At 38.6% G+C, this 27,162-nt stretch overlaps 1 protein-coding gene across 1 annotated transcript in view; it reads left to right on the top strand.

Moving 5' to 3' along the window:
- The first annotated feature begins 4,329 nt into the window (after window positions 1–4,329).
- LOC118785035 (protein lin-28 homolog B-like) overlaps window positions 4,330–27,162 on the top strand; it is a 28,320-nt gene continuing 5,487 nt past the window's right edge. The window contains exons 1-3 of the mRNA XM_036539560.1: window positions 4,330–4,349; window positions 5,187–5,394; window positions 25,514–25,701. Coding sequence (XP_036395453.1) covers window positions 4,330–4,349; window positions 5,187–5,394; window positions 25,514–25,701 — 416 coding nt within the window. The remainder of the gene's footprint in view (window positions 4,350–5,186; window positions 5,395–25,513; window positions 25,702–27,162) is intronic.

Consider the following 27,162-nt stretch of genomic DNA (forward strand, 5'->3'; position numbering starts at 1 on the left):
AGTCCATTTTCACATTTGTCGTAGAAGTCAAGCACATCACATGAGAGCACTAAAGACGTGAAACGCTTAATTTATGGAACCAGAGCTTGTGAGATTAAGCTGTCCGAATTGGTTTGTGATGGTGAGCGATAGATCTGAACAATTTAACGAAGCCTTGTATGTATACGTATATGTTCTCTGTGTGTCTCTATTAGCGCGAATAACGCGTGGCAAATGCGCATCACATGTTGGTATGTAATGCTCCACAAAAGCAGTCCAATGTACACTGTTCCCCGGTCAAGCTGATTTTCACGTGCATACTCCATTCTCTTTTCTTATAAGAAATAAATATTTTGTATACCACTCAACGACACGAGAGTACAACCGTGAGATCTCCAGTCTAACAATCAAAGTGATGTCATTAGTATTGGAATAGCCATATTTCCATCACAAAATATTTATTCGTCTGCGGATCAGAAATAAATTATGTTAAAAACTGCATGCAAATAATATGCATTCGTATAACATACTACCGGTTATACGTCAAAAGTCTTTCTCTTTGCACCTGAAAGGACTTCTCAAGGAAGAAAGGGTCACCAGTAAGCATCAAGCCGAAGAGAGACAAAAGTCCACAATGTCCCTCCCTGCCCCCTCACACAAACAGCTCGACCACAGCTCACAACCAAGTATTCAATTATCCAAATGTCTTTATCGTGTTTTACTGACCGTTGCAACACTAGCAACGGAGGAAGGGAAGACCGAAAGATTGCAAAATGGTCTTAGTATGCTGTAGTATGCTTAGTAGTCTGTACGTGTTCATTTGCGATGTCAGAGATTTTAAAACAGTTCCATTTGAACTCTATATCCATTTATGTAAACATTACAGTTACTCTCTTATTTGTAAGAAGTAATATTTATTTCACTTGCGAAACATGCGTTTATCAACAGAGTACAACACCACGTTTCTCATGAGAGCTCTCTTTCTCTCTCTTGGTTAACATATTATATATTGCGGATGCAAGAAAAGTAAATAATTGTTAAACTACAGAGCAGGCTACTCTAATCAGATGCATCGACGCCCAAAAATGTGTGTACCTCGGATAATTTAGTAATGCATTTAACTAGGCTATTATAGCCAGTGATTACACCTCTGCTTGGTTGCAGGCGGATTGTTCGGTAAAATGTGCTTTTTATGAATTTAACACGAACAATGAGCGAACTGAATCACCTTGAGAATGGAATGCTAGAAACTCTAAAATGAACCTCTGCGCTGAAAAGCAAACGAACCCAATGAACCCGACGACCCTAAATGAAAGCATGAGTAGAGCGGGGAGTTCCGCAGCAGTGTGGTCTCAGAAAACCCATTACGCACACATTTAGGCGAGGTGAGCACAACTCGATGTTGCCGATATTCACTCTTCTCAAAATTAATATTTTCTTATTAAGAAAAGAGTGAAAATGATTATAACATGACAACAAATTGTTACAAACATAACCTAGTAGACCATACACAGGACATATGTAAGTGAGGGGATATTTGGTCTTATTTCGAGAATTAACAGTCCAGTCAGCATCTGAAAATGTCTTCATTCTTTATCACTCTTTCTGACACACGCACACACATTCCGGGGGAGATATAGATTACATATGAGTTTGGCAGACAGCAAGAAAGATTTTAAGCTTTGATTTGTTTTGTATGTTTTGGGCGCTAATCGAATACGTGAGTCGATAATGCAATGGTAGAATTAATGAATGAACGCTGAACAGAATTTTGAGACGTTTAAATATGGAAACTCTGGGCGGGATAGGGGTGGTCTTATTACAAGACAGCTTGTTACGCGTATTGTGCGGATTTAGATATTAGCACTGTGAAAATGGAGGCGGTCGACCATCCTCCCAGGAATTGTAAGGCGGGATTTTCAACGTTTACTCTCATCACCAAGCGGATGCCAGAAATGCTTCCTTCAAGTCAGAGTAGCCTAGTTGTGTCAACCCGTTCAAAACAGCAGTAGTGCCTCACACTACAAGCTATTCTCTCTCTTGACTGAGTAATAGTGCTATTCAGATACAACTTTAAAAAAAACATCAGCAGTTCCTAAAAAGACACCGTGTGTGTGTGTGTGTGTGAGAGAGAGAGAGAGAGAGAGAGACTGAGGGAACAATTCATTGTTTACAAATTACTAAATTAGCTTTCTAGGGTACGCTCACAGAGTGAACGTATGGAACTTTTATGAGTGAAATGCATGTGACTCGGTGATCCGGTTCAAAGGACGTTTGTCTGGCCCCAACAGTCGGAAATCCTTCATCTTTCAAAAAGCCCGCGTAATGGGGAAACATGTTCACGGGTTTATTAAACACGTAGAGTTATACGTGGGCATGGGTAGGTTTTTTTTTTTTTTTTTTTTTTTACCTCCATATGCTTCGTAAATGGTTGATGCTTCTTTACAGGAAATGAATGAGTCGATAATATCTGACACCGGTGGGCAGTCCCTTGAGCCTGGACTCAGTCCTACGGCTCTACTGGTAGGCTTTTTACAGCATCTTCAAAAACAGAATTTGCGAGCGGGTGGGGGCTGGTGTGGACGAGAGGGATTCCGGAGGGTGGGCTTTAGGGGAGGGGTTTCTGAATTTATCTTTTTTTTTTTCTCTCTCTCTCAGATAAAGCAATTTATCCCCTCAGCGTTACTTGCTAGCCAAGATTCCCCGTCTCAAAGAAGTTTTAAATCCTTGTGCCAGGGTATAGTTTTATAGGCCTACCTAAATCATTTATATTCGGGATGATCTAATATTTTTTGAATAAAGTCGTTTATTTGTTTTATTAAAATGTACGTTATAAAATATGCATAACAAAGTCATGTCTGAAACAATGCATCTTTGTACTTAAAAGCTGAATCACAGCGGTGAATTTTATTTTTTTTTCATATTGATTTCACAATGATTTGCGTGCAGTTGAATTTGTCGTTCAGTGTGTTGTTGGTATTAACTTCATATGATACAGTGTTTGAGTTATATGTCTGGTTGCAATGTTTAGTGTGTACACTGTATTTGCTGACTGGACAACCAAATGGGATCTGTTGAAATAACCTTAAGAAAATTTACGGTTGAAGACGGCGGAGGAATTTCAGGATTTGGACCTTCTGCTTCACTTGCTAGATAGTTTTTAGTTTATTTTTTTACCAGTTTCAGTCTCGTTCCAAAGGTCCAACCAGTTTTTTTCTCCCCCATTGGATCAGATATTACGCGAACTCACTACAGCCGAAGAATGAAGAGTGAGTAAGGCTTGTAAACGTGTTCCTTTAAATATAAAATGACCTTCACACAACTCCAGACAAATCGGCGTCACAGGCCTACATAGATATGATTAATAGCCAATACTCTTGTCATAACGGAAGAATTTCACAATGCCACCAACCCTCAGTCACGAGTTCTCTTTCATATTGCCTCAAATCCTACATGAAAGATAAACATGTTCACTGTATATAAGGATCTGATTTAACATATTAAAAACGATGTGTGATAATATTAGAAAGTACTTTATTTTTCAGTGCTTAAAGTTTAAACATTTTAACAAAATATATCACAACGTAGCTTTAGTTCAGCGTTTATTTTTACATTGAATTAATGTCCATTCAATTACACTGTTCTGTTAAAATAAAAAAATACTTTAATTGTTTTCAACTGATGTCAATACATAGGTTGATATTAAGCAATTGCCTTAAAAAGACAACCTCTCCACCGCTGTCTCATCAGAAGTGACCGTTTTATCTCTTCAATCTTGCTTGCAAGTGACCTGACAGATATCTGAACTGAGGCGTTTGAATCAACTAGGTATTTCTTATGATAAATGTTTCGGTTTGTTATTATGTACAACGTTAAAAGGTGCTTTAAAAGACAACAACTCTATAGATAGAGGAGGGGTCTTCCCTGTAACTGGTAAAAAGGACTCGCGTTTAAATCGCCTCTCACTTTCAAGTGTTTACTACACACACACAAAACACGTTATTTCTAAAACATATGTATTATACTGCACATAAAAACGAAGCACCTGTATTGCGGTTTTGAGAATGCTGACAAAAGTATACCCTGTTTAGAGTTTGACTAAATGCATGGCAAAATGACATTAACTAGGCTACCGGAGTTCTCTTGTGCCGTCCCCACAGCTTCGAGTACAACTATAAGTTACTGGAAGATTTGCTCTTGCTCCTCCATAGATTGTTTTGGTGACGCATCTGTGAAACGACCATTGGCTGCAGCAGCCTCTGCTTCAGACCTTATCCCTCCCCTCCCTTTTCAAGGATTCGAAGTGAAATTAGTAGCAAGAAAGCATGTAATTGACACAGTCACGTGTGCATGGGGGCCACAGACAGCGAGTGAGTGAGTGAGTGAGTGAGAGAGAGCGAGAGAGAGAGCGAGGGAGAGAGGAGAGACGGAAAAATCAAAAGAGGGAAAGCACGCTAGACCATGCGAGCTAAATTTGTGATCGCTGGAAATCGGGATGTTCGATTGATGCAGAAGACCACATTCTTTCAAAGAGAAAGTTTTCATCTCAGAAGTTCGGAACGGAGGGTCCGCGGGAAAACATGGCCGAAGGTTACTCTATATTCCACATTTCTGTTTTGATTATCCCATTTGCCTTACTTTTTAACCTGATAGCACAAAGACTGCGCTAAGCTATTGTTGTAGATCTACTAAATGTTATGTACCGCCCCCACTGATTCCCATATGAAAAGATGTCTTGGGCTATTGTTTGAGTTGTTTGTGTGTGATACAGGGCAGTTTTGTGGTCTAGGCGGGGAAACATATGTACACCTGCCCTTTGAGTTTGATAGAAAGTTATACGAGTGGATGTATGTGGAGAAATAACACTGGACGCTTGCATGTGCCAGAGCAAATTGTGCAATGCCTCTGGACTTACTGTGCCGCGCAATGCTGAAGTAGTTACGTACTATTTTTGAGCTTTCAGACTTGTTATTTTGGGCTAATCCTAAATCAGCAATGTGCAATAACTTTTGGGGGGTTATTATAGTATAGAATTGTTTGTTTAACATGGAGGATGAACGCTTCACAGCAGTTTGTGGGAAGGATTCACCTCCGTACACAGCTAGCCAGCAATTTCACGTGGGACTTAGCGGAACTGTACTTTGAAGACACGCGGTAAGAAAATATTAAGCCGCAACATGTTGATTGATGTATTTGGTTATAAACAGATTTTATTTACTTTCAGGAGGGGCGGGTAAAGGTGGCGGAGAGGACCCCGGGAAGTCGCCCGAGCAGGAAGAGGGGGCGCAGCCCCAGGTCCTGCACGGAGCGGGCCATTGTAAATGGTTCAATGTGCGGATGGGGTTTGGATTTATATCAATGACCAGCCGCGGGGGAAGTCCGGTGGATCCTCCTTTGGATGTGTTCGTACACCAAGTAAGTCCCCCCCTCTGTAAACAAAACAAAAAAGAAAACACGCTGCGTTGTTTTCCGTGGTGGGAACACAGCCCACGTTATCCAGTGACTAGCGCTGTTTTTCTTCGCTACCCACAATATGTGCAGCTAAATGTTTCACAAGGGAATACATAGTGGCTGCGAATGTTGCTTGAAACTTGCAAATTATTATTTCATGTAACGGTAGCTCACATTGTCTCTTTAAAAGTGTTTGGATATAACGTGTGGGTGGATGTGTGTTAGGTTAGGCTTGCATATATTTTAAAACATTACTACGTAATGGCTATAGGAACGGCGTGTCTTAAGGCATGGTGAATGAGAACGTTTCAAAATTAATTGAGAGCGTTTACTTTGAATCGCACGGGGCAAGGACTTATATTGTCTGATTCAGTATTAAATTGTGTTTACCTACAACAGACCACAGCGGGTGACTACCATAAGACGTAGGGAGAATATATACAGCTTAGTTAATCTTGGCTTCTGTTATACTGTGTTCTTGCACAGCACTTGATAACATGTCGAAAATACCTTGCATGGTTGGGCAAAACGTTCAGATGTCGTTTTAAAAACCAACCTTCATGTAACACAGTTAAGGCCATAGATTTTGAACGACTGGTTACCCATATGTAGTACTGTCATGGTATACAGTGGACGATAAAAACAATGACTTTTCTTTAGGCCTGCCAGTTCAATTTTGTAGAAATGAGACAATCTGATTCATTTGCGCGGTTTGCTGAAACTGCATCTTAACACCTACATTCTGAAGACAATTCGATAGGATTCACAGAACTTTTAGACATTTGGGGGGCGGGGGGAGGTCTGTAGTACATTATTGTCAGGTTCGATTAACAAACCGTTGTTCCCTCTTATTCTCCATCTTTGAACCATGACTGTGTCGTTAAGTTGCCCTTTACGATCCCATAAAGCCGCTTTATAGATGGAGGGACGAGAGGAGAAAGGAAGGGTATTGTTAAAACTTGTTTTGGTCCCATAGAAAATTACGTTTAATAAGTACGTATTATGACTTAAAACTCAAGGAACACGGTGTAATCAGTACTGTTCTTGAGCAAAGGAGCCGTTACAGGCGTCACTTGTTTTCAAGTTGTACGGTCGAACCTCCTCAGTGTTGTTTTCGTTTTGAACAGAGTCGCATAAAAAAGTGTTGCGAAAAGTTGTGCTCATTGCAGTTGTTGGAAAAAAAGCGCGATGCTGGCTGCAGCACACGCGTGAATAAACATGCAATCAGTAGTTAGAATTTTCACAGTTAACTGTCGGATCATACGCACCAGTGTGGTCAATCTGAACAAGATGTCGATTCTTTAAAAGTAAGCACAACGAAGAGGCCAAAGTGAGTTAAAATCATGACGAGGAAGTCTCCATGTCTGTAGCATTTCGTAGACAACCACAAAGGAGAAATGGTTGAACTGAGAGGCAGTCGTTAATAAAGAACGTGTTAATTTGACTGAACGCCGTTAAGATTAATTGTAACTGTGCAGGGTTATTTGAAGCATATAGGCCTACTCTCGAGGCTGTCAAAATGAGATTAAAATGATTGTCACAAGTTGGACTGGGCTAGCATGTGAGGTGTTCACAATGTTGTTGTTTCCCTAGTCAAGCAGCACTTAAAATGATATTAAATAGTGACAAGGTCAGGGCTTTCTGTGATTTGGCCATTTGTGCTTAAAATGAATTGACCCACTTTACAATTTCATTGCAAATATTTCTGAAATGACATAGTGATCCCTCCCAGTTAAGAAAGTTGTTTGTAACCTGTGCATTGAATTAATCTATCAACCATATGCTTACTGTTTCATTGTCATTGTGAGGTCACAAAGATTGTGTGTAAATAGGAAGTAACCAGCAATAAATAACTGTCTTGCAAGTTTGTGTAGTAATCAGAGTGATTATGGCACTAATTTGACTGACTAGAATGGAGGGATCTGTTTTTGACTGTAATTTCATTGTGTGTTATTTTGTTTTTCTAAAAGTACAATTACATCTCAAATGTAAATACTTTGAGTCAAGCTGAGGTGAATGTGTTTGAATTTCTTAAGGACCAGGTAGATGTGTTTCTGTCACCAGCATGAGCTGTGTGATGCAGTGTCGTTGGTTTTTGTTTGTCAGAAAAATACACATATACCTGCATGTAGATGAAACAAACATCAATACATGCATGAACACTGAACGGGTGTGCACCAATAAGGAGCAAATCTCTGTGATGGGTTCTTTGTGAGTTATCATTTGGCCAAATTGTGGTTACTCATATTGTCAGTTTTCTCATCTTTAATTTGTATCAGGATGTCAGTTGTGGCCAATGGGCTAAAAACTAAGAAGGTGGAGACCTTATCTTTAAACTGATAATGGTCCTGAATTTTTCTTCAGCAACTGTTCTAGCAAAAACCACTCATTGGTTGTTGATTTGTTTTTACTTGTTTGTGTGATGTGGTGGTGGGATTTTATAACTCTTTTGTGCGGTGTGCAATACATAGATTTCAAGGATAACATTGAATAATTTTGAGATTTGGTTTTAAACATGTGCCTTACATCATAACCACAATTATTTAATGTAACATACAGAAGGTCACAGCTACTACATGGGATGTAATCAAGTAAAAAAAAAAAGAATGAGCTGTTAATGGGGGATTCTTGCTTAAAGTTGCATGGTTATTGCAGGGTAGTCAGCAACAAGTTCAGTATAGTTTCAAATAAGGTTAAGCTCTTTTCTGTGCATTTGTGGTTCACCAGCCACCACAAATGTAAGGCTAAGGTTTATTTTTTCAGCAACTAATTTAGATATCATTGGTGCTTTGCAGCTAATAGTGCAGTGTCTTTTAATTATAATGCATGATTGTTTTTCTTCACACTAAGTAGTCTAGATATTTGCTCTTAGCTCAAATTTTCCTTTAGTCAGCCAGAACCAGGGGTGCATTTCAGCATTTTTGGTATCTCTTGATTTGTTTTTATAAGCCTGGTTCACTTGGGGTCCTGTTGTGGTTGAGGTTTTATAATGTGTTCCATATTTGGGGTCTTAGATCTTGGTCATAAGCCTCAGGTACTGTATGGTACAGCTATTTGTCACCTCTAAGGAGATATACCCTGGGGTTCAAACACACAACCATGTGCTGAGCATATATATCTGAGCTGGTTTTAGTCCGTGCAAGGATCAGAAGCTTGCTTTTCTTTGGGGGGGCTGTAATTTGTTAGTGGGTGCCTTAGGTGGGTGAAGGGTCTGTGCAAATGTCTTTACATTAACTCCTTTTTGTGATGTTTATGAAGTTGTGCTGTGGTGTTGAAATCATTGGTAAATGATACTGTTTCTACATGCAAATTTTATTTTTCAGTTAATAGGCTGTAGTGTGAAATTTAAAATTAGATTTGGAGAATGCATGGTGTTTTTTGGCAGTAAACATTGAGTACTGATCCCAGTTAAGTTTTTGACAACTTTTTAGCAGTCATATTCCTTTAAATTGGTAATCTACAGGAACAAATTGAATATTTCAACAGCAGATTGAATGCAAAACTTTTACTGTTACTTTTTCAAATTGCTCAGTGATTTTGAAATTAACTGTTTAAAAATTCTGTACCTCATGTTGAGATATGTGGGAAAAGGAGGAATAATGTGAAAGTGAAGCTTTGTAAGCTTTGTGGCTGTGTTTAGTTGTATGTTAAGTATGCTTCAAGTGTTGTATTTCAAGCTCAGTTGCTTTGTAGTATGACACATAATGACATGGAATAGGAAAATTTGATAGGTTTGATCAGAAGAATGAAGTTAGCATCACTATTCTCACCATTTACAAGTGAATTATTTTTAATTCATTCTTTGTAGCAGTTTCTGCGTCCAGAATATTGTTAAATACATCTTTTTGAGAGCTGTTTCTGTCCTGCATTCAAATGATTTGGTTGCACCAGGGAGAAATTTGCAGAAGAAATTCAGTTGATTAGCCATGCCTGGATTCACCATCCCAACCTTTAACTGTGGTGGAGATGTGGTGTTGAGGATGCCTTTTTTCTTCTCCCCTTCCTTTTTTTACCTACCCCCACCCCCTCTAAGGGTTTTAGGGAGCTGAAACACATTGTTTCTGTTTGGGGGGTAGGGGCTGATTGGAGCAGGGCCCTGCCCTTAGTTAGTGTTTGTGTGTGAGATTTGACGAAGCTGGACAACAGGGTAAAGGAAGGCAGTGGGCTCTAAAATGCTTTGATGATGGTCTCTGGCCCCTCCTGACCACTGCATCCCCCCAGGCCAGGACACACACGCACACACACACACACACACACACACAGTATCTACTTCAGCTCCTCTGAATGTTCCCCTCAGAACCCTGTAGCGCTTCTTATTGTTTGGTGTTTTCAGCAAATTATTGGATCCTTTATTTTTAGTTTTTTTTTTTGTTCTTGAATGCTTTTTTTCTTTTAAAGTAATCAGATTCTTCCTTTTCATATTGTGGTTTCCTTTCTTTGCTTTTTGTCCAAATATGGAAAGTCTTATTTGAGAATGAATGAATGTTACTTCATTGATCTGTAAATTAAATAGCATACTCAAATGAACATGCAGACAGACCGAGCTGTGAGGTTTGACTTTTGCTGGGATTAAAAAAATAAGGTTGATGGGCAGCTTTTGCAGCAGGTTTCATTGCAGCGCCAGGGCCGTGTTTCCCCTTCTTTCCCCCAGAATAACCCTGTGCGCTTGGTGTTTTTCCCTTGGGCTCTCCTCCTCCCCCCTCCTCCATTCAGCTCTTGTGAATGGGGCAGGAATTTCGCTGCGGCCGGGGGAACTCGGCTCGCTGGCCCTCTTGATCAGACCGGGGGAACCAAGGGTCGATCACTTCCTCTGACCAACTCTGATCCTCCCTGTGTGTTTGTGTGTGCGTGTGTGTGTGCGTGCACACGCGTGTGTGTTGGGGGTTGTTTTCTGTCGCGGGATAATGGCACGTAGCCTTTCCACTTTCCAAGAAGATAACACAGAGGTACTGTTTGGGATGCCCCCTCCTCCTCCCAGGTATTTTTCTTAATGCTAATTCCACTGTGTTGCTGTTAAAGGAGTCGGCACATGCAGTGCATGTGTAATTGGCAAGCATCTTATTGGTTTCTCTACATGTACACAGCACACTGGGCTGGACACTGTGACAGTTGCATGCAAATCTGAGAAATTTCTGAGACACAAACGTCTATGGTTCTGATCCTTGGATCCATTCTGAGCCTCTGTGGTATAAACAAGTAACAGTGGTGCAGCCTCCAGCCAGCCCCACAACCCGTGGGGTGTTATTTAATCATTTATTATTTTATTCTCACTCTGTTCGCCAGGGGTTATTATTAGCACATTCACCTCTGTGTGTGCTGTGCATATCTGCGTGTTTGTGGCTTGCGTGTGTACATATATGTGAGCATGTGTGCACTTATGTGCATGTGTACGCAAGGGAGGGTACGGCTCTTCCTTTAGGCATAGTGTGTGTGTGTACGCGTGTGCGTGAGCATGCGCTGGTCTGTGCGCATGTGTACGCGTTGAGCAGTGTGTGGATGTGGTGTGCAGTGAGTGTAAGGTATGTGTATGTATGTGCATATGTTTGTGGTGTGCTGAGTATGTGTGTGTGTGTGTGTGTATGTGTCATTGGGGGGAGGGGGGTACAGCAGTCATACTGCTGCTCTTAAAGAAGTGGCTCTGAAGCGAAAAGGGAGGTCTGCGTCAACTGTCGATTAGGTCCTAATGTTGAACAAGCTGGGGGCAAGAAATACAACAGAGGATGGGGGGGTGCCTTTTTTGCCCTGTTTTTGTATAAACCATCTTTTCATTTCATTAATTCATTTATTAGCATCAGTCTTCACGGTTGCATCATTTATACTTTGTGCGGGGGAGCATGTTTTGTGTTTTTTTTTTTTGGTTGTTTTTTTTTCCCCTCATGCATTGGGGGGTTAAAGTGGGCCCCTGTTGAGATTAAGCTCCAGCCTGTTTCACCGTTTGGCATGCAGGCCCCACCCTTCTGAGGCTGTGGACAGCTAATACCAGGCTTTGTTTCTCCTGCAGAAGGGCTCCATTTTTTTTTCTTTTCCTTCAAAAGTAAAAAAAAAAAAAAAAAAAACCTAGCTTCTGGTCATGTGACTTCCTGTGGTGAGTCATCCATAGAGACCGGGAATGATTCATATAGAGAAGAGAAACTATCAGCTCTAAATTTAATATGCTCATGGATGTGCATGTAAAGATACTGGTTCATTTGGGCCATGACGTGTGGTGATCAAGCAGATGTACTAAATAGGATGAACTAAATTTATATAAATATGTTACTTAATTTAAATGATTTTAAATGAATTTAAATGATACATGTTAAATGCTCTCTCAGGGTTGAAATTAATTTACAAGGAATCAAGTTTCAAAGAAAGAACCCCATTCTAAACAGGACTGGAGACCGGAGATTTGTTGAAATATAAAATGAATGAATCATTGACAAAAAAAGAAATGATCATTGCGGTGACACAATGTTCTCTAGTGGAGTTTAGGTATTTGGTTACATTTTTGTGTAGTGAAATGAAGCTGCAAAGTGACTAAGTTGTGACTAACAGGAAACTGTATTTGCTTTCCAGGATAAGAGCAAAGTACCTGGTAATATTATATAAATGTGGAAAGACTGAGTCATCTCCAACAGTCTCTGTTCTTTGCATTTTATATAAGTTTATCTTAAAGAAAGCGTGAATAACTCTGCTTTTCTTGTAAAAGAAACTGTTTAAAAGTAATACAAGAAATTCCATTCAAAGAAAATCTGAACTGATGAGGTTTTCTTCTCCTTGTGTTACCATTTTTATCATGATAGCAGTGGCATGTTAAAATATGCCATCCTGTGCTCACTAGCGTATAGTTTTTTAAACTCAAAACCATTTTTTTAGGTAGTCTATACATACAAATGCTTTATGCCAACAGGTCACTGTAACAACGTTGTAATAGACTCTCCTTTCTGTTTATACAGTAGTTTATTTTTCAAAGACATTTAATTTTGTATCACCATTACTGAATTAATTCTTTAAAAATGGTGTATTTCCCTACTAAAATAAAGCACTTTGACCAGCCATGTGAATGACTGTAAACTTTGTAGGTAACTTAAAATTTAGAGGGAAAAGACTCCATGCCACTGGGATCAAATGAGTATAGTAGTTTGTTCATTTGTCAGTTTTTTCCCCAGCTAGAGACCAGCAGAGGTTTGGCTGCTCATCAGTTCCCATTTTGGAATTACGTTTCAGTGCTGCATTACATGGTGTCATCCCTTTATTCCCCCCACCTATACTGACTCTGAGACTCTTCCACCACAGGTGTGTGCTCTCAGACTTCTGATGTAGGTGCTTTGGTGGAATGTGGTAAAACCATTGTTCAGAATTAAAGTAGGACTTTGTAAAAATTTCAAAGCATTTTCATTTTTTTTTGTGGTGGCTACATCTTTTAGCTTCCCTGTCTGTTTCAGGTAGAGTAACTCACATTTGGAGTTTATTAAATCCAGAAAAAGGGTCACCATGCCAGTTCTTTGTTTTAGAAAAGGAAGCCCTTTTGAGCAGACCAAGAAAGCCTTTGACACACTGTGTGCTGGTGGTGTTTTCCTAATACCACCTCAGCATAATTGCCATTATATTTCATGTGCAGGTTTTACTGTTTTGTTGGGATTTTTTTAGGGCTTGGTGGGAGGGGTCGGGTGCTGGGTCTGCTTTCTGCCTGTGACCCCAGATTTTTGAGGCTGACCTGCGAGGGTATTGATCAAATCAGGTTTTTGTTCCGTGGTGGCGATAAGGAAACGTTACTCCGCTGCAGCCGAATCTAATGAGCTGTAGGCATTTCTGCCTACGCCCCCCCTTCCCCCCACCCACCCATCCTCCTCCTCTGCGCTGTACGTTAGCCCCACCCCCTCCTGGCCCCACCTCCATTTTGTTTTCCTTTTTGCCAGTCCTCTGGTCGTGGCCTCTGTTGACCCCACTGTGTAAACTGAAACTACGCAGGACATCCGTGGGGTCAGAGGAGACCAAGGGGTTTGGGGTTTGGCTTGTTGGGCTGAAATACAGCTTGCAAGGAATCGCAACAAAGCCTTCCCCAGACCGACACAAACAACACTCTTTTATAGAGGTCATGCATTTTTTTTTCAAGTGTAACATTATCTGAAACAACCATCATAAAATTTTGTGTCACTCTTAAACAGTAAGCAGTACCCTGGGATTTGAATTCTGAAATTTTAAGATGCCTGTTATTTTAACAACAGATTTAAATGTTGTTTTAGTCTCCTATCAGGTGATAATTCATTTCAAAGTTATTAAATCATATATAAAGCAAAAATGTTTTAAATGTTTAGCTTGAAGATAGACAATTTGAAAATAAATAATACATGTTTGAACATACAATTCTGCACATAGTCAATTCATATGAAATGAAAAATGTATATTTATATTACATGTTGGTAACACATTGCTTTGTTTTTATTAATGGTGTCTTTTTAAATTCAAATTAAATAAATGCTTTTACTAACTTAAAAGGAGAAATTTTAGACATGGTGAGCTGTTGGAAATTTTTTTAGCTCTCGAATCCTTATGTTTACATTAGAATTAAAAATGTTTGAATTAAAGGGATTTGAAAACCCCCGTGTCATGCCATTCCCACTGGGGGAGGGGTGTGAGGGGTCAGATTTTGAACCTATGAACTTTGACCTGGAAATGCAAGCTTGCTCACGTGAAACAGGGAAGTAGTTGGTGTGTGAAGTGTGAGAGGAAGTTCCTGCTGAGAACCCCTCTGTCAGCAGAGGAGATGCTATACGGCTGCATCTTTGTGCAGCCTCTTAGTTCATATGAGAATCTCTCTTCAATCGTAAGTGTGTTCCTATTGCACATTTACCTTACAAATTTTCTGTAACACTATCATAAATGGTGTCTGCATTTTATTGCATTGGTAAATTAAAATCGATGCCTTTATGTGATGTACTTTGAATTTACATAGATGTATGTCTAAGATTCCATTGACTGACAAATAGTAATCCCCTTTGAACATAATCGAAATGTAAAATTTTAAAAATTTGTAGATATCCTGTAAAATGTAGAATAAACTACTAACCATTTTTTGTAATTTTAATGAATGGGTGACTAATGAATTTTGAAGTTTCACTTCTCAGTTCCTCAGTTCACATTAATGTGTCACATTAATAATGTGAATATTATTAGCCTTAGTGATTTAAATTCAAGTATGTATATCTTACCAAATAAACCATTAGGGGGAACATTTGGTATGCCACATGGCTACACCATATGTAACACTAGTTTTACCTTTGCTTATAAAAGACGAAAGCTGGATATTGAATAAACAGAAACGTCAAGCACTGAAAAGATATTTTGGCTAATTTTTTAAATAATATTTATCGATGACAAGTCTTGAAATGTGTCTCTGCTAATCTTACCTGCATTTGAAAATGCAGTTTGTCAGATGTAACACACACACATACATGCATACATATCTACATAAATGCATAGATTTAAACAGTCTTAAACACTCTGTTTGATAGATCTGGCAAGAGGGAACATTACAGCAGTAGTCTACACAAAATAGATATAGAGCTGACACTGTATCTCAAACTTATCTTAGGGTTTTAAAACATAAAGTTTTGAAAGTGAATTTGAGTGGTTTTAAGTGCTTTTTGTTTTTGTCATTTATACATTGCAGTGAAAAATGTAGGAAATACTCAAAAAGCATATTTACTAAAAAGGGTGGAAAACCAAAAGGGAGATTGAATGTAATAAAGGAGTAGGAATGTTCTGTATCAAGTGGAAAAAAAGGAATGTTTTTCAAAGGTTCTGAAAGAGGAAGGTTAATAGACGAGATATGAGAAACATCAGGTGTGAGAAATTTAATGAAAGTGTGATGTCAAAGCAAGTATTTTGTTTTTATGTTGTGAAGGTAGAACTTTGTGTATCTGAGGAACAGGACCATTGTGTTTGCAGTAAAGGTATGGAGAACCTACTCTTGGTTGTACGTCCCAATCTGCCTCGTTTCCACAGACACTCTTTCATATGTAAAATGAATGATGTAATGAAAGATGTGGTTCAGTTTCATCACCCATTTCTTAACGTACTCTATGTTTAATAGCTGTATATCTCTGCAGTTTTGTGGTATTGATTAAAATAACATTTAATGAACCCTGCATTGTTTCAGTCATATTTCATGTTTTCCACTTTTTACGTATTCATTATGCATTTACTGAAATTGACTGTGATCTGCATTTTTCACGATAATTAAGTGTTTTTGTTTTATTGCTGTCAGTAATGCTAGCATTAGGAAGTTCACAACCTACCCAAACAAGAAGACTACGATGTAATAGTCACAACAGCTACGCAGCTTTAGCCAATTATTAGCTATCACAGTGAAATAGATTAGGAATAACTATTTACATTTTCAAAGTCATGTTTAAGATCAGTTGAAGATGAAGTAGCTTCACAGTAAATGAGATTAAATGCTGTGTTCCTTTACTTCATTTAAGAGATATTATAGCTAGCAGCTTTACAATGAACAAGTACAACACAGTGCTTAAAGTAAACATTAATCACTTGCATGATAAGGAACTTCTGGAGATATGGGTGTGGAATCCAAGCTACCAGCTAAAGCTGATGGAATTATTACATTCAATTACAAGTTTACTACTACATTTAACTTCCTTCATTTTGGGAAGACATCCACACCAATGGAGAGGAGGAATCTCCATGCTGACATTCATTCTGATTCCCATGCCCTAATCCTTTTCTTCTGCAAGTAGGCAGAGCCATGGCCCAGCCAACCCCCAACCCACCACAAGAGCCAAAATGGCTCCTGCGTGCAAGTTGCAATGAGCCGAAGTCAGTGATAACAGAGCAACGAGTGCGGAAAACAAATGAGCCATGGGCTGCAGAAGCAAAAGTTAGATGTGAGCTGATACAGCACTGAAATGTTTCCACTGCTGCGATAACTGCATAAGCAAAGTGTAAGGACTCAGTGGTTTATGGCTGCGCCTGTTTTAAGAGGAATAACCACAATAATCTCGGCCTGCTGGAGGAGCTCTGATGTTTTTGACCTGTCTTTTGAAGCTGTTGGTGCTGTGTGTGGACTTAAAAAGGCTTTTCATTACTTCTGTTTTGGAACAGTATTTAGTAAGCAAAAGTAATTTTTTATATATAATATATATATATTTTTTTGCTGTTCCTGAGAACCAGTTTTGGCAGTGAAGCTTTTAAATGATTGTCTGAAAATCACCACCTTCTGCTGGAAATGAAAATCTGTTGAAGCTGTATTGGGAAAAAAATGTGACATCCAGTTTATTCAGAATGAAGGTTTATTTTGATGATGTTGAGAATGTCCTAAAATGGAGCATAGTGTAACAGAAACATGAGTCAGTACTTGGGGCTGTATGAAGGTGTTTTTAAATGCAGTTTTGTCCTTGTCAGTATCAGTGCACAGACTGAACAATCTGGTGACACAATTAAAGAAAAGAACAGTGGAACATTATTCCTTTGAGATTGCTAAATCAGCATTATAAACATTTAATCTTTAATGTATTAAAATTAATCATAATTAATTTTGAATTGGGAAAGTATATCGAAGTATGATTTATTTAGACAGAATCAGAAACCAGTGTTAGTTTTGCTTTGTAGTTACAATGTTGGATTGATATATATGTATTTAGGGAATCAGTGCTATGTATTGTATTTCAAAAACTGCAAAACCTGGTTTGGTGTTAAATCTTGTGAGTTGGAATTTATATGCTTACATATGCTGTGATTATTTTCTAATAAATTCTTAATATCTGATTTTAAATCAAGATTTTATATATAGCTTCATGAGTCACCTAACTCAGACTGTAGTTATTCTTATATTGAAGACACATTGAAGCCTAATATCCATTAATAATGTGTTATTGGCCCAAAGACTGGTGGTAAACATATTTGCTACTTAAAATCAAGGGGTTAGTGATAGTTTAATCTGCAAATATTTCTTTAGATTCTATTTGGGATGTTTTAGGATTATGGAGTTTAATTTTTGTATGCTCAGTTGGGCGGGGCCTCAGCAGAGTTTGTGCAGCTTGGAGTAGGTTTCAGCCTCTCAGAAGATCAGTACCACATTGGTCTTATACTTTTCGGTATCCATCTTTATGGAAAAAGATGAAGGTTTCAGCTTTGTGATGATCATGTACCATATGAGCAGATTGTGTACAAGTGATTAATAGATCACTTGTACACCTACCCGCTAACAGGGCAGACTGATGCTTGATACTTCCAAGCAAAAATGTGTTTTAGTTTTAAATTAAAAATATCTGTCAGTTTTTAAATTTTCTTAAAAGAGGCGGCAGTAACAGTCATGCTGCAAAAATGTCTGAATGTTCATTATGGGTTTATTTTTAAATACAGGGCTTTTTTCCAGCTTTTATCCGGTGTGTTTGAGGGTTTAGGTTTAGTTGCATTCCACTGTTTTCAGGAATAGCCAAATGTATGATACAAACCATAAAACCTGTCTGTTGTTTGTACTGGAACAACCTAAGCAACATAATGCAGCTTAAGTGATTTTTTTTTTTTTTTAACTCTGCAGAGTTAAAGTTAAAGTTAAAGTTAAGCAGGCTACAGAAGGACCCAGATTTGGTTAAAACTGAAGAAAATAACTTTTAAGTACCTTTTAATGGAATTCTGAAATCAATCAGGGTCTTTCTCTGTTTGAATAATTTCTTTAGGTATGTAGATACATTGTAGTGCAACAGTAGTTAAAGAACTTCTGTCATATCCAGTTCTGTAATTTTTTTCAAAAGTTTTCAAAAGTTATATAGTTTTTTTTTTAAAAGTTTTTTTTAAAAGTTAATTTCAGTAATGTCCGTTTAAAACAAAATTTATCTGAATGTAATTGCAAATTAGTACAAAATAACATTTCTTATTTTCTATTAACTACTAATTTAAAGCATAAAATAGAATAGCCATCGTTATTTTTTATCCGCATGATTATAATAATTCTGTTTATTTCATGTTATTGCTGCTGTTGCCATTTTAAATTGTACAGAATTGCTTTAATTATTTGCAATTCCTAACTGCAACAAATGGAAGTGTAATTGTCTCCTTTTCATTTTCATTTTTCCTGATTACTTATAATTCATTCGTTTCATCTGAGTCAGCGTTGTAGAGATTAAGATGATTTCCAAAACCACATTTAAAAAATAAAGATAAAAGTTTCTCTATTTTCTCTTAATTTTTAGTGAACGTTCTCAGATGAAACTCTGTGAAAACATGTAGTCCTGTATGGATACAGTATTCCTTTCATATTGTTTTGAATTCAGAATTTTTTTGCTATTCTGTTCAATTTGTAAACCACCATTTACCTCAAAGAAGTTTGATCAGCTCCTTCTTCAAAGCAAACCATGACTGTTATTCACTTATTCCATTTAGTTCAAAGAGACCAAATCAAAGTTCATTTTGCAGTAAATATTCATATATGAACGCAAACTTCTCTCCTGGCATGTGAACAGACATCTGAAGAAGTGGCATTGTGAGGGTGAATGACAGTCTATTTTCCTAACAGGTCTATTGTTTGAAATGAATTATTTTCAAAATGTAAGAATTTTCAAACCTTGGCTAAAGCTCAACTAGTGTGAGCAGTGGTAATGGATGTTAAATTAATGATTTCTACGCTGTTTATCAACTGGAAAATTATTGAAAATGACTTGGTTTATGATACATATGTACCTGAGTTTGTTATATTTTATATTCAGCAGTGGATATGGCATGAAAATATTCAGTTATCTCAATATTAATCCTTGAATTGCAGCTTGAATAGTTTTCTATGGTCCTTGTCAGTTAACAAAAATAAAGACAACTTCTTTCTTATCAATATTTGTACATAAAATCTTTTATTATTATTATTATTATCATCATCATAAAACCTGCAAGCAGCAGTTATGGGGGCTTATGGGGGCCAAGTGCTATGCTAGAACCACTGAACTTGTATAACATCCCCATATGGCAAATTCTCTGTGTAAGTATATGTGTGAACATTTGTATGTGCACGTAATCTGCACATGTAATCATCCCAGTATTTAAACAATGAATTTGAACAATGCTAACCCTTTGTGTTAATTGCCATTAGTAGAGCAAGAGTCCACAGTTACCAAAATAGGCCAACTGATGATGAGTGTATAACGGATTTGGCCTAATTTGATTCATGTGCATTACATCATTTTCATAAGATTCAGTTAAAGTTTTGAGGACATGTTCAGTCAGTGTGTTGAGCCTAATTTGCATAATATGGAGACTGTGTGCAGGCGCCATATTGCTTCAGCTAAAACCGCTTGTTAGACTCTTAAATGTGGGTTCAGAGATTTTGAAATGAGTTTTATGCACATCAGTTTAGGTTTAGGGGGAGCTGGATTTTAAGTGTTTTTTTAGCTGTTCAAAATGGCTGCCAAGCAAAATTTAAAAGATCAAGGGTCTTATAGGCAAATTTGTTCTTTCTCAGGAAAGGCACCGGTATGTAAAATGTCATGTCGCTATATCAAACTGCAGCAGTTTCAGCAGTTTGTTCTAAAAATGTTAGCTTATGAAGGAAAGTTTACCTATCAGTCAGAGGTAAACTGGTGTGATTTGGTGATTTATGAGCCTCTACAGTCTTGAAGAGTTTTGTCAAAATCAGTTATTGCCATCCATGACCTAAATGGTAGCAAAAAAATTCTGTATTTTCATTGTCTTGTGGCAGTCATGCTGTTTGTCTACCAACTTCCTTTCTTATCGTTTGTAAATACTTGTTCAAGGATCTGAAACCACAGTTTCATTCACATTCGTCACTCAGTTCAAGAGGAGATTGATTTGCTATTTGCTACACACTATGCGCAATCAGGCATGAACAAACTGAATTTCATGTGGATCTTTAAGTAAACAACTAGGGTTTTTGGGTAATTTGGAGCGAAATAATGGATTTTATTGGCTTGTGGTGGCCATATTATTTGGCCGTACAATTTTTATTTATTTTTTGAAACTTCTGGTAGACATTGGTTGACAAGGTTGATCGTACTGTTTATGACAGGAAGAATTTTGAATGTTGTAATTTGCACAGAAAAAATGGGAAGTGATGAAAGTGGAAATGGTAATTTGCAGAAGAGAAAAACTTTGGAATGAGGAAAGCACCCTTCCTACCAGGTTTGAGACCTCTATGATGTATGAGCAATGAAATATAACTGCTCAAAAATCACACCTTCACTTGACTTATAGAGCAACCATTCTTAACTCCACTCTGGGCATGCAAGCCATGTCCACTTACCATTCTGCCAAGCTGAATAAAATGACAGAAATATATAGGGGACTTGTGACAATTTTTGTCCAAAAAGAAAAAAAGATGAACCGTAGGGTGCCTATGCACCATTGGTGCCTGGCCCCCTAATTCTTTTCTTATTGCCTGAAAAAGAGTGAAGATCTTGAAGATGAAGTAGTGTGTCAATATTTACACAGAACAGGAGTTTCATATGATGGCTGCTGTTTGATCATTTTAGTATTCGATTCTGGTAGCCAGAATACACCAGTATCAAATAACTCAAAATGTACCTCCCTTCCAACCTTTTTTTCCAGCCCTATCTCCTTTGTTCTTTCTTCCCTGTCCCCACTCTCTCATCTCATTTCCCTCTCCTCTCTCCCTTTCTTATTCCCTTCCTCTGTTTCCTTCTCTCTTCCGCCTTCCCCTCTCTCCCCATTCCTTCTCACTGTGCTGCAGGAGGGCTGTATTGTTCTGGCGGGTTCCTGATGGGTGTGTGAGCGCTAACGGGTAAGGCCGGGGCCGTGAGAGAGAAAGAGAGGGAGGGAGAGACAGGTGATAGAGAGAGGGAGAGAGGGAGAGAGGGAGAGAGAGGGGGAGAGAGGGGGAGAGAGGGAGAGAGGGAGAGAGAGGGGGAGAGAGGGAGAGAGGGAAAGAGAGAGAGAGAGAGAGAGAGAGAGATGGAGGTGTGAATTGGAGGCCCCTGCTGGGCGGCTCTTGCACCCAAGGCCCCGGCCCCGCTCACTGTCCTGAGTGCCTGTGCTGTGGACAGCAGGGTGGGTCCGACCAGCTGCTTGTGTAGAAAGGAGTCGAACAATTACATTGTCAAGCTGTGACTGAATTCTAATTGGTAATCAAGGTGTGGGGCTGCTGGGATGACTGGGAGAATGATGTGGGGAGGATCGGAAAAGGCCCTTAGACGCCAGGCACCTCAGATGTGACATGCTCATTATAATGTTACATGAAAATTAGTACTGCATTGCATTGGTGACGAGCTTACCTTACCTAGCTTCCATTTTACGTGCTACCCATTTTTATAGCCAATTATTTACTAAAGCAGTTCAGCTCTGGTACCTGGCTCTTGAATACAGCAGCAGTACCCAAAGCAGGAATGGACCTTGCAGTCCCCTGGTTACAGTCTTTCCTAACCACAACGGCATCTGGAATTAGTGTTACCACTAGAGATGATGACAACGTGTTACATTTTGTTATTTATTAAGAGAAATTTTCTCACATGGAGGGTGAACATGTTCTTATCAGTACTCTCACATCAAATGTTTTGATAACAACAGAAGCTGCCTTAATCAAGTTTCAGACGAAGGGTCACGATTGATTCATTTTATAGGTGTAGATTTGGTGGTTTATGCTAATAGAGGCCTTTGCAAGATAATATCATGTTACTAAAACTATGTTAAATATTTGGTGTTTCACCTTTTATCAGGTGATTTTTTACACTAAAGCTAATGTAACTCAAATAGACATTATTTTGGTGCAGTGCTTGTCTTGGTTTTTGACATTGCTTGAATAAGTATTGAGGCTGGATGAGGAAGTCTGTGGGTGTGGTGACAGCGGGATGCAAACTCCAGGTTAGCTGCGTCAGTTGTGAGGGGATCAAGACATAGTACCTGGTCACCACCCAACTCCCATAATGCCCATGGTCAAAGTGGCAGAGCCAGTGAATGACAGGGCGACAGTAGCTGTGATTTCAGGGTACAGGTGGCAGTATGCTGCCCACCCTGCAGATCAGTCACACATGTGTGTCCCCATAGAGACATCATGTGGAGTATGAGGGTGCTGCAGTTCAGAAACATGGAGAAAGTGGCAACTGCCAGCGCATTGCTAATTTGTACTGTACTCTCATTGTATTTTAAGTGTGTAAGGCTAATGGATAATTCAGGACATTAAGACTAGATCCTGCTATGTATTGCAGTGATACATTTGCCTTAAGGGAGATGGAGAGATGGCAGAGAAAGTATAGGGCTTCCATGCTGTACATTGAAAGAGTTTTCATTTAGGTTTGATGGGATAGGACTGTAGCATAATGGTTAGAGGACAGAACCTGTGTCCATTCACTGGGATGAAGCCCATCCTATGGCTGATTGTGCTCCTTTAGTGAGTATCCAGTTGCGTGAATGGATACTGTGTACAAATCTGAGGTGTGCTTAGTGCCCTGGATGAGGACATATACCAGGAAAATGAATATTGTGATTTTTACACAAAAAGAAATATTTCAAGCACGGGCAGTGTTTCTGGTTATATGGTCTTTTTTATAGAAAGAATAAATCTGTAGTAAAATGGTAAAATCAATATTATTAAGGTATAATCATCTACCTTGGCTGACAATCATCCTCTGTCCAAGCCTCTGTCCTTGATCATTTGTAGCATCTGTTAAGTGTAGCTTAAGCACCTCATCCCTTTGTATGTAATTTTTCTGAAGGTTTTTTTTTATTCATGCTCTCCCGGGTTCTGAGATGTCCTGCCTTTTCAGTTCCTCATGTTTCTGAGACATGCATTCAGAACACGGCAAAGAATGCTGTTAGAATCATGCCATAGTGCGCCGCATAATGGCATGTACTTCAGGTAAAAATCATCTCCCTTTTCATGGGAGTGCTTTTATCAGACCTTGCTTTTTTGTGAAATATGAATTTATATATTGGTGACTCTTGAGTTGCCTTGATGAAAGGCAAATGCGTAAAATGTGTATATTCTCAAATATATATATTTATATACTGTTATATGCCTCAACTCTCGCTTATACTGACGGTGTTAGAGGCAACATGCAAGTCTGCCTATACACACTGTCTGTTTTTGTTATTTTTTGTGTCATTGGTTCACATGAAGCCAGTGTTACTCATACAATTCAGCAAATATTATGGGATACTTAACTAATTGGGAATCCTTATTTCATTTGAATTAATTGTACGCTATATGTGAAACTGGTGACCAGATTTGATGGTGTCTGTTGATATAAGTATCAACACTACTGATTAAAAATTTCATATGAACATATGAATTGTTCAGACTGATCAAATTTATTAGTACATCACCATACGGCTGGAGATAGAGGGTTTCTTCTTCAGCATTTTTTTTGATGGTCTTCGTGATCTGCGCTCCATTGATCTTGTCTAGCTGCGTTCTCTGCCTCGGCAACCCTTCCTTGGAAACCAACAGAGCGGTCTGCATGTTGTCCTTGGATATAGATGTGCTCTATCCCTAAGAGCTGATGCTGGATCAGTGTCCTCCTTTAAAAAAAAAGTAATAATTGTACCTTTTGGAGAAAATATCCTGATATACTGTGCTTTTAATTTTTTATGGCAGGTAAATGCTCACTGGTCAGGTAAAAAATGTGTACATAAAAAAGATTTTGATTGACCTCTTTTGCCTATTATTAATTGGTTCTTTTGATATGTGTCATTACAAAAGCATTCTTTTTATTTTATTATCCTGACTGGCAACAAGACATTTCTCATGTTCTGTTTATTCATATTAATTTCAAAATGGAGATCAGGGATTTCCTGTGACATTTTAAGAACATTTAACCTTGTGTAATAATGAAAAAATTGTGCCAGTTTGAAAGTTATAATAATAGTCAGTTTGACAGTGTGGGATTTGTGTCGGCATTCAATAAGATTTGACAGTGTTGTCAGATTGACCTGATTTTCATTTTATATGTACAAAAGAAGCAAGCTATATTTTATTTTTACATTTTTAATAATCAGAATATGTCCATATTTAAGATGGACTCATGATTTGCAGAGAATTTGGAAAAGACTTCATTTGAATGGAGTATTACTGTCATGTAAACTTTTAGTGTATTTATGAAATGAAATCATGAAACATGGTTTTGTTTTTTGTTTTTGTTCGATACAGTAGTTTCCTTTTTGGTAGGAGTAGCAACAGACATTAAATACATTATTGTTATTTTCTGGTTTGTGAAGTTCATTTATTTTTAAGGGGAATAACATCAGTCCAGTTGATGCCAATAATTGTCAAGTCTAGTGATTTTTCCAATGAAGGGTTACTTATCATTCGAATTTGCTTTCAAATGACATTGGTGGAAATTAGCACTAACCACTAAGATCATATCATCTTTTAATAAGTAATTTTATCTTTCATTTCATCTCTCTCTCTCTCTCTCTCATTTCATGTTCAGAGTTTTTCCTCTACTTCATATCTAAAGAAATTGAGGGTGGTCATTTTGGAAACTCTCTTTTAGCCCCAGTTCACAAAAAGTATGATCTTTCAAAAACATATATTTTAATTGAGTTGACTGTCAGATGGCATGAAGTTTAAACTTATGATGAATCAAACTGTGGATACAATTTTTGTCTGTTGAACTAAATAAACACATGAATAAATATATGATAATAGTGGGGTTGCAAGTGAGGGATGTTAGCTAGAATATACATTTTTCATTCTTTCATCTCATTGGAACTGTATTCACACATCAGTTGTGTAGGATAATGTACACCTCATTGTGGAAAACTAACAGGAAATGGAACTACTGCAGATAGTCCTGTGGCTGTACTACCATTTTTTAATGGTAGGGACCAGATAAAGCTTATGTCATGTACACTTTATTTTGTGGGTTATATGAAAATATGGGTGATAAAAAACAAATGCGCTTATGTCAAACATTTAAATCCTGAATCTTAAAAAGCCAGAACACAGACACATACACTCTCTCTTTCTCTCTCTCTCTCTCTCTCTCTCTCTCACACACACACACACACAGACACACACACACACACATGCACACACACAGTATGTGTCCTCATGAAGCTGCATTTTAGAGATGGCGCTGGGTGGTAATGGGACCCTAATGGCAGCTACACCTTTACGTTTCAGAGCAAGCTCTTCATGGAGGGGTTCCGCAGCCTGAAAGAGGGGGAACCCGTGGAGTTCACCTTTAAGAAATCCTCCAAGGGCCTGGAGTCCCTCCGTGTAACGGGCCCGGGCGGTGGGCCTTGTGCCGGGAGCGAAAGGAGACCTAAAGGGAAGACCATGCTGCAGAAACGAAAACCAAAGGGAGACCGGTGAGTGCACGTGTGGGCATGCTGGGAAAGAAGGCATTGTCCCTTTGCAGGCTGGCTGTGTATGTTCAGCGGTTAGGCTGGAGAGATATGAGTAAACACACCTCTTGCTCGCAGACACACACTTAGTGAAAATGTGAAAGCAACAAAGATTTGTAACCAGCTAAGGATGCAGAGATGGGAGAACTGCCAAAAGCATTTGTCTGTGATATATGAAGGATGCTCAATATCAGGTTGGTTAAAGAAGACTGATGGGGGGAGGGTTCAATTATTAAATGAATATAAAATGTCTGCATATCCTCTGGGTGGATTGTATGGCAGGTTTTCTGCTGAGGCTGTCACGCTGCGAGTCAGTGCTGGTTGCCATGGTACTATAGCAATATTGTGTGAGTAAGGCTTTACCCAGTAAATTGCAGCTATTTTTGTGCCTGTTTGTAGGCAGAGACATTTGGCTTTAGGGTTTGCATTAAGCTTATGTGAGGGGGGGATGCATACCCTCTCACTGCCCTTTTAAAATACTGTTACAATACAATTTTTTCTTGACATTGTGGGCATAATGTTGCACAATCACGATGATCGCTGGCCTGGATCGATTAGATTATCAGGTGTCATAAATAAGACGTGAACGTTCTCTCTGGCTTCCTCTGCTCGGAGGGGATGCTGGAGGTCGCGTCTGTGTGTGTGTGTGTGTGTGTGTGTGCGCACTCACATACATGTATCTATATGTACATAATGGTTTTGTGTATTTCGGACTTAATTTGTTTTCATGCACAGCTTCAGATTGCTTTAAAATACCATGGTGATTTCTAGGTTGCTGCTGCCTCCCTGTTGGTCAGCTCAAGAGCAAAACAGGAAGCCTCCACATTTCATGTATGGTCTGTGTTGTGACATGAGGTTATGATTGGTTTTAGCAAGAAGTTTTATAGACCTCTTTGGTTTGAGAAAGGATTGGTTTGGCTATTATGGTTGTAAAAACACGGTCCTCCAGATTTTGCTGCAGTTAAAATAGTCGTTACAGCTGTGAGACAAGCACTGTTTACTATATACTGTAACAATATTACAGTGAGGCAGACAGTGTTTTAACAAACAGCTATGTACTATTTGAATTGCCATGGGAGGAAATAGGGATGGGGAAAAAAAGTTGCAGATAATCTTTTCGGCACACATGGAAACTCATTGGTGCTATTAGGTAAGCTAATGCAAGTGCAGAGTCCTGCCATAAATAATAGGCACAGTAAGTGCATTACACATCTGCTTCCACAATCATTTTAAGCTTTGCAGAATTAAGTGGGCTGCAATCACTGTAATGCATGTTTCATTGGGGTATCACTTAAACGGCCGTTTGCAGCTCACTAAAAAGCCAACAAATTAATCCAGTCCAGTGTCAATTTACTGAAGGGAGACTCAACGTTTCATGTGGCATAAGGTGCAACTGATAAGAAGATAGCCGAAAACTGGACACTG

This window comes from Megalops cyprinoides, chromosome 10 (assembly GCF_013368585.1).
Source record: "Megalops cyprinoides isolate fMegCyp1 chromosome 10, fMegCyp1.pri, whole genome shotgun sequence".
NCBI lineage: Eukaryota > Metazoa > Chordata > Actinopteri > Elopiformes > Megalopidae > Megalops > Megalops cyprinoides.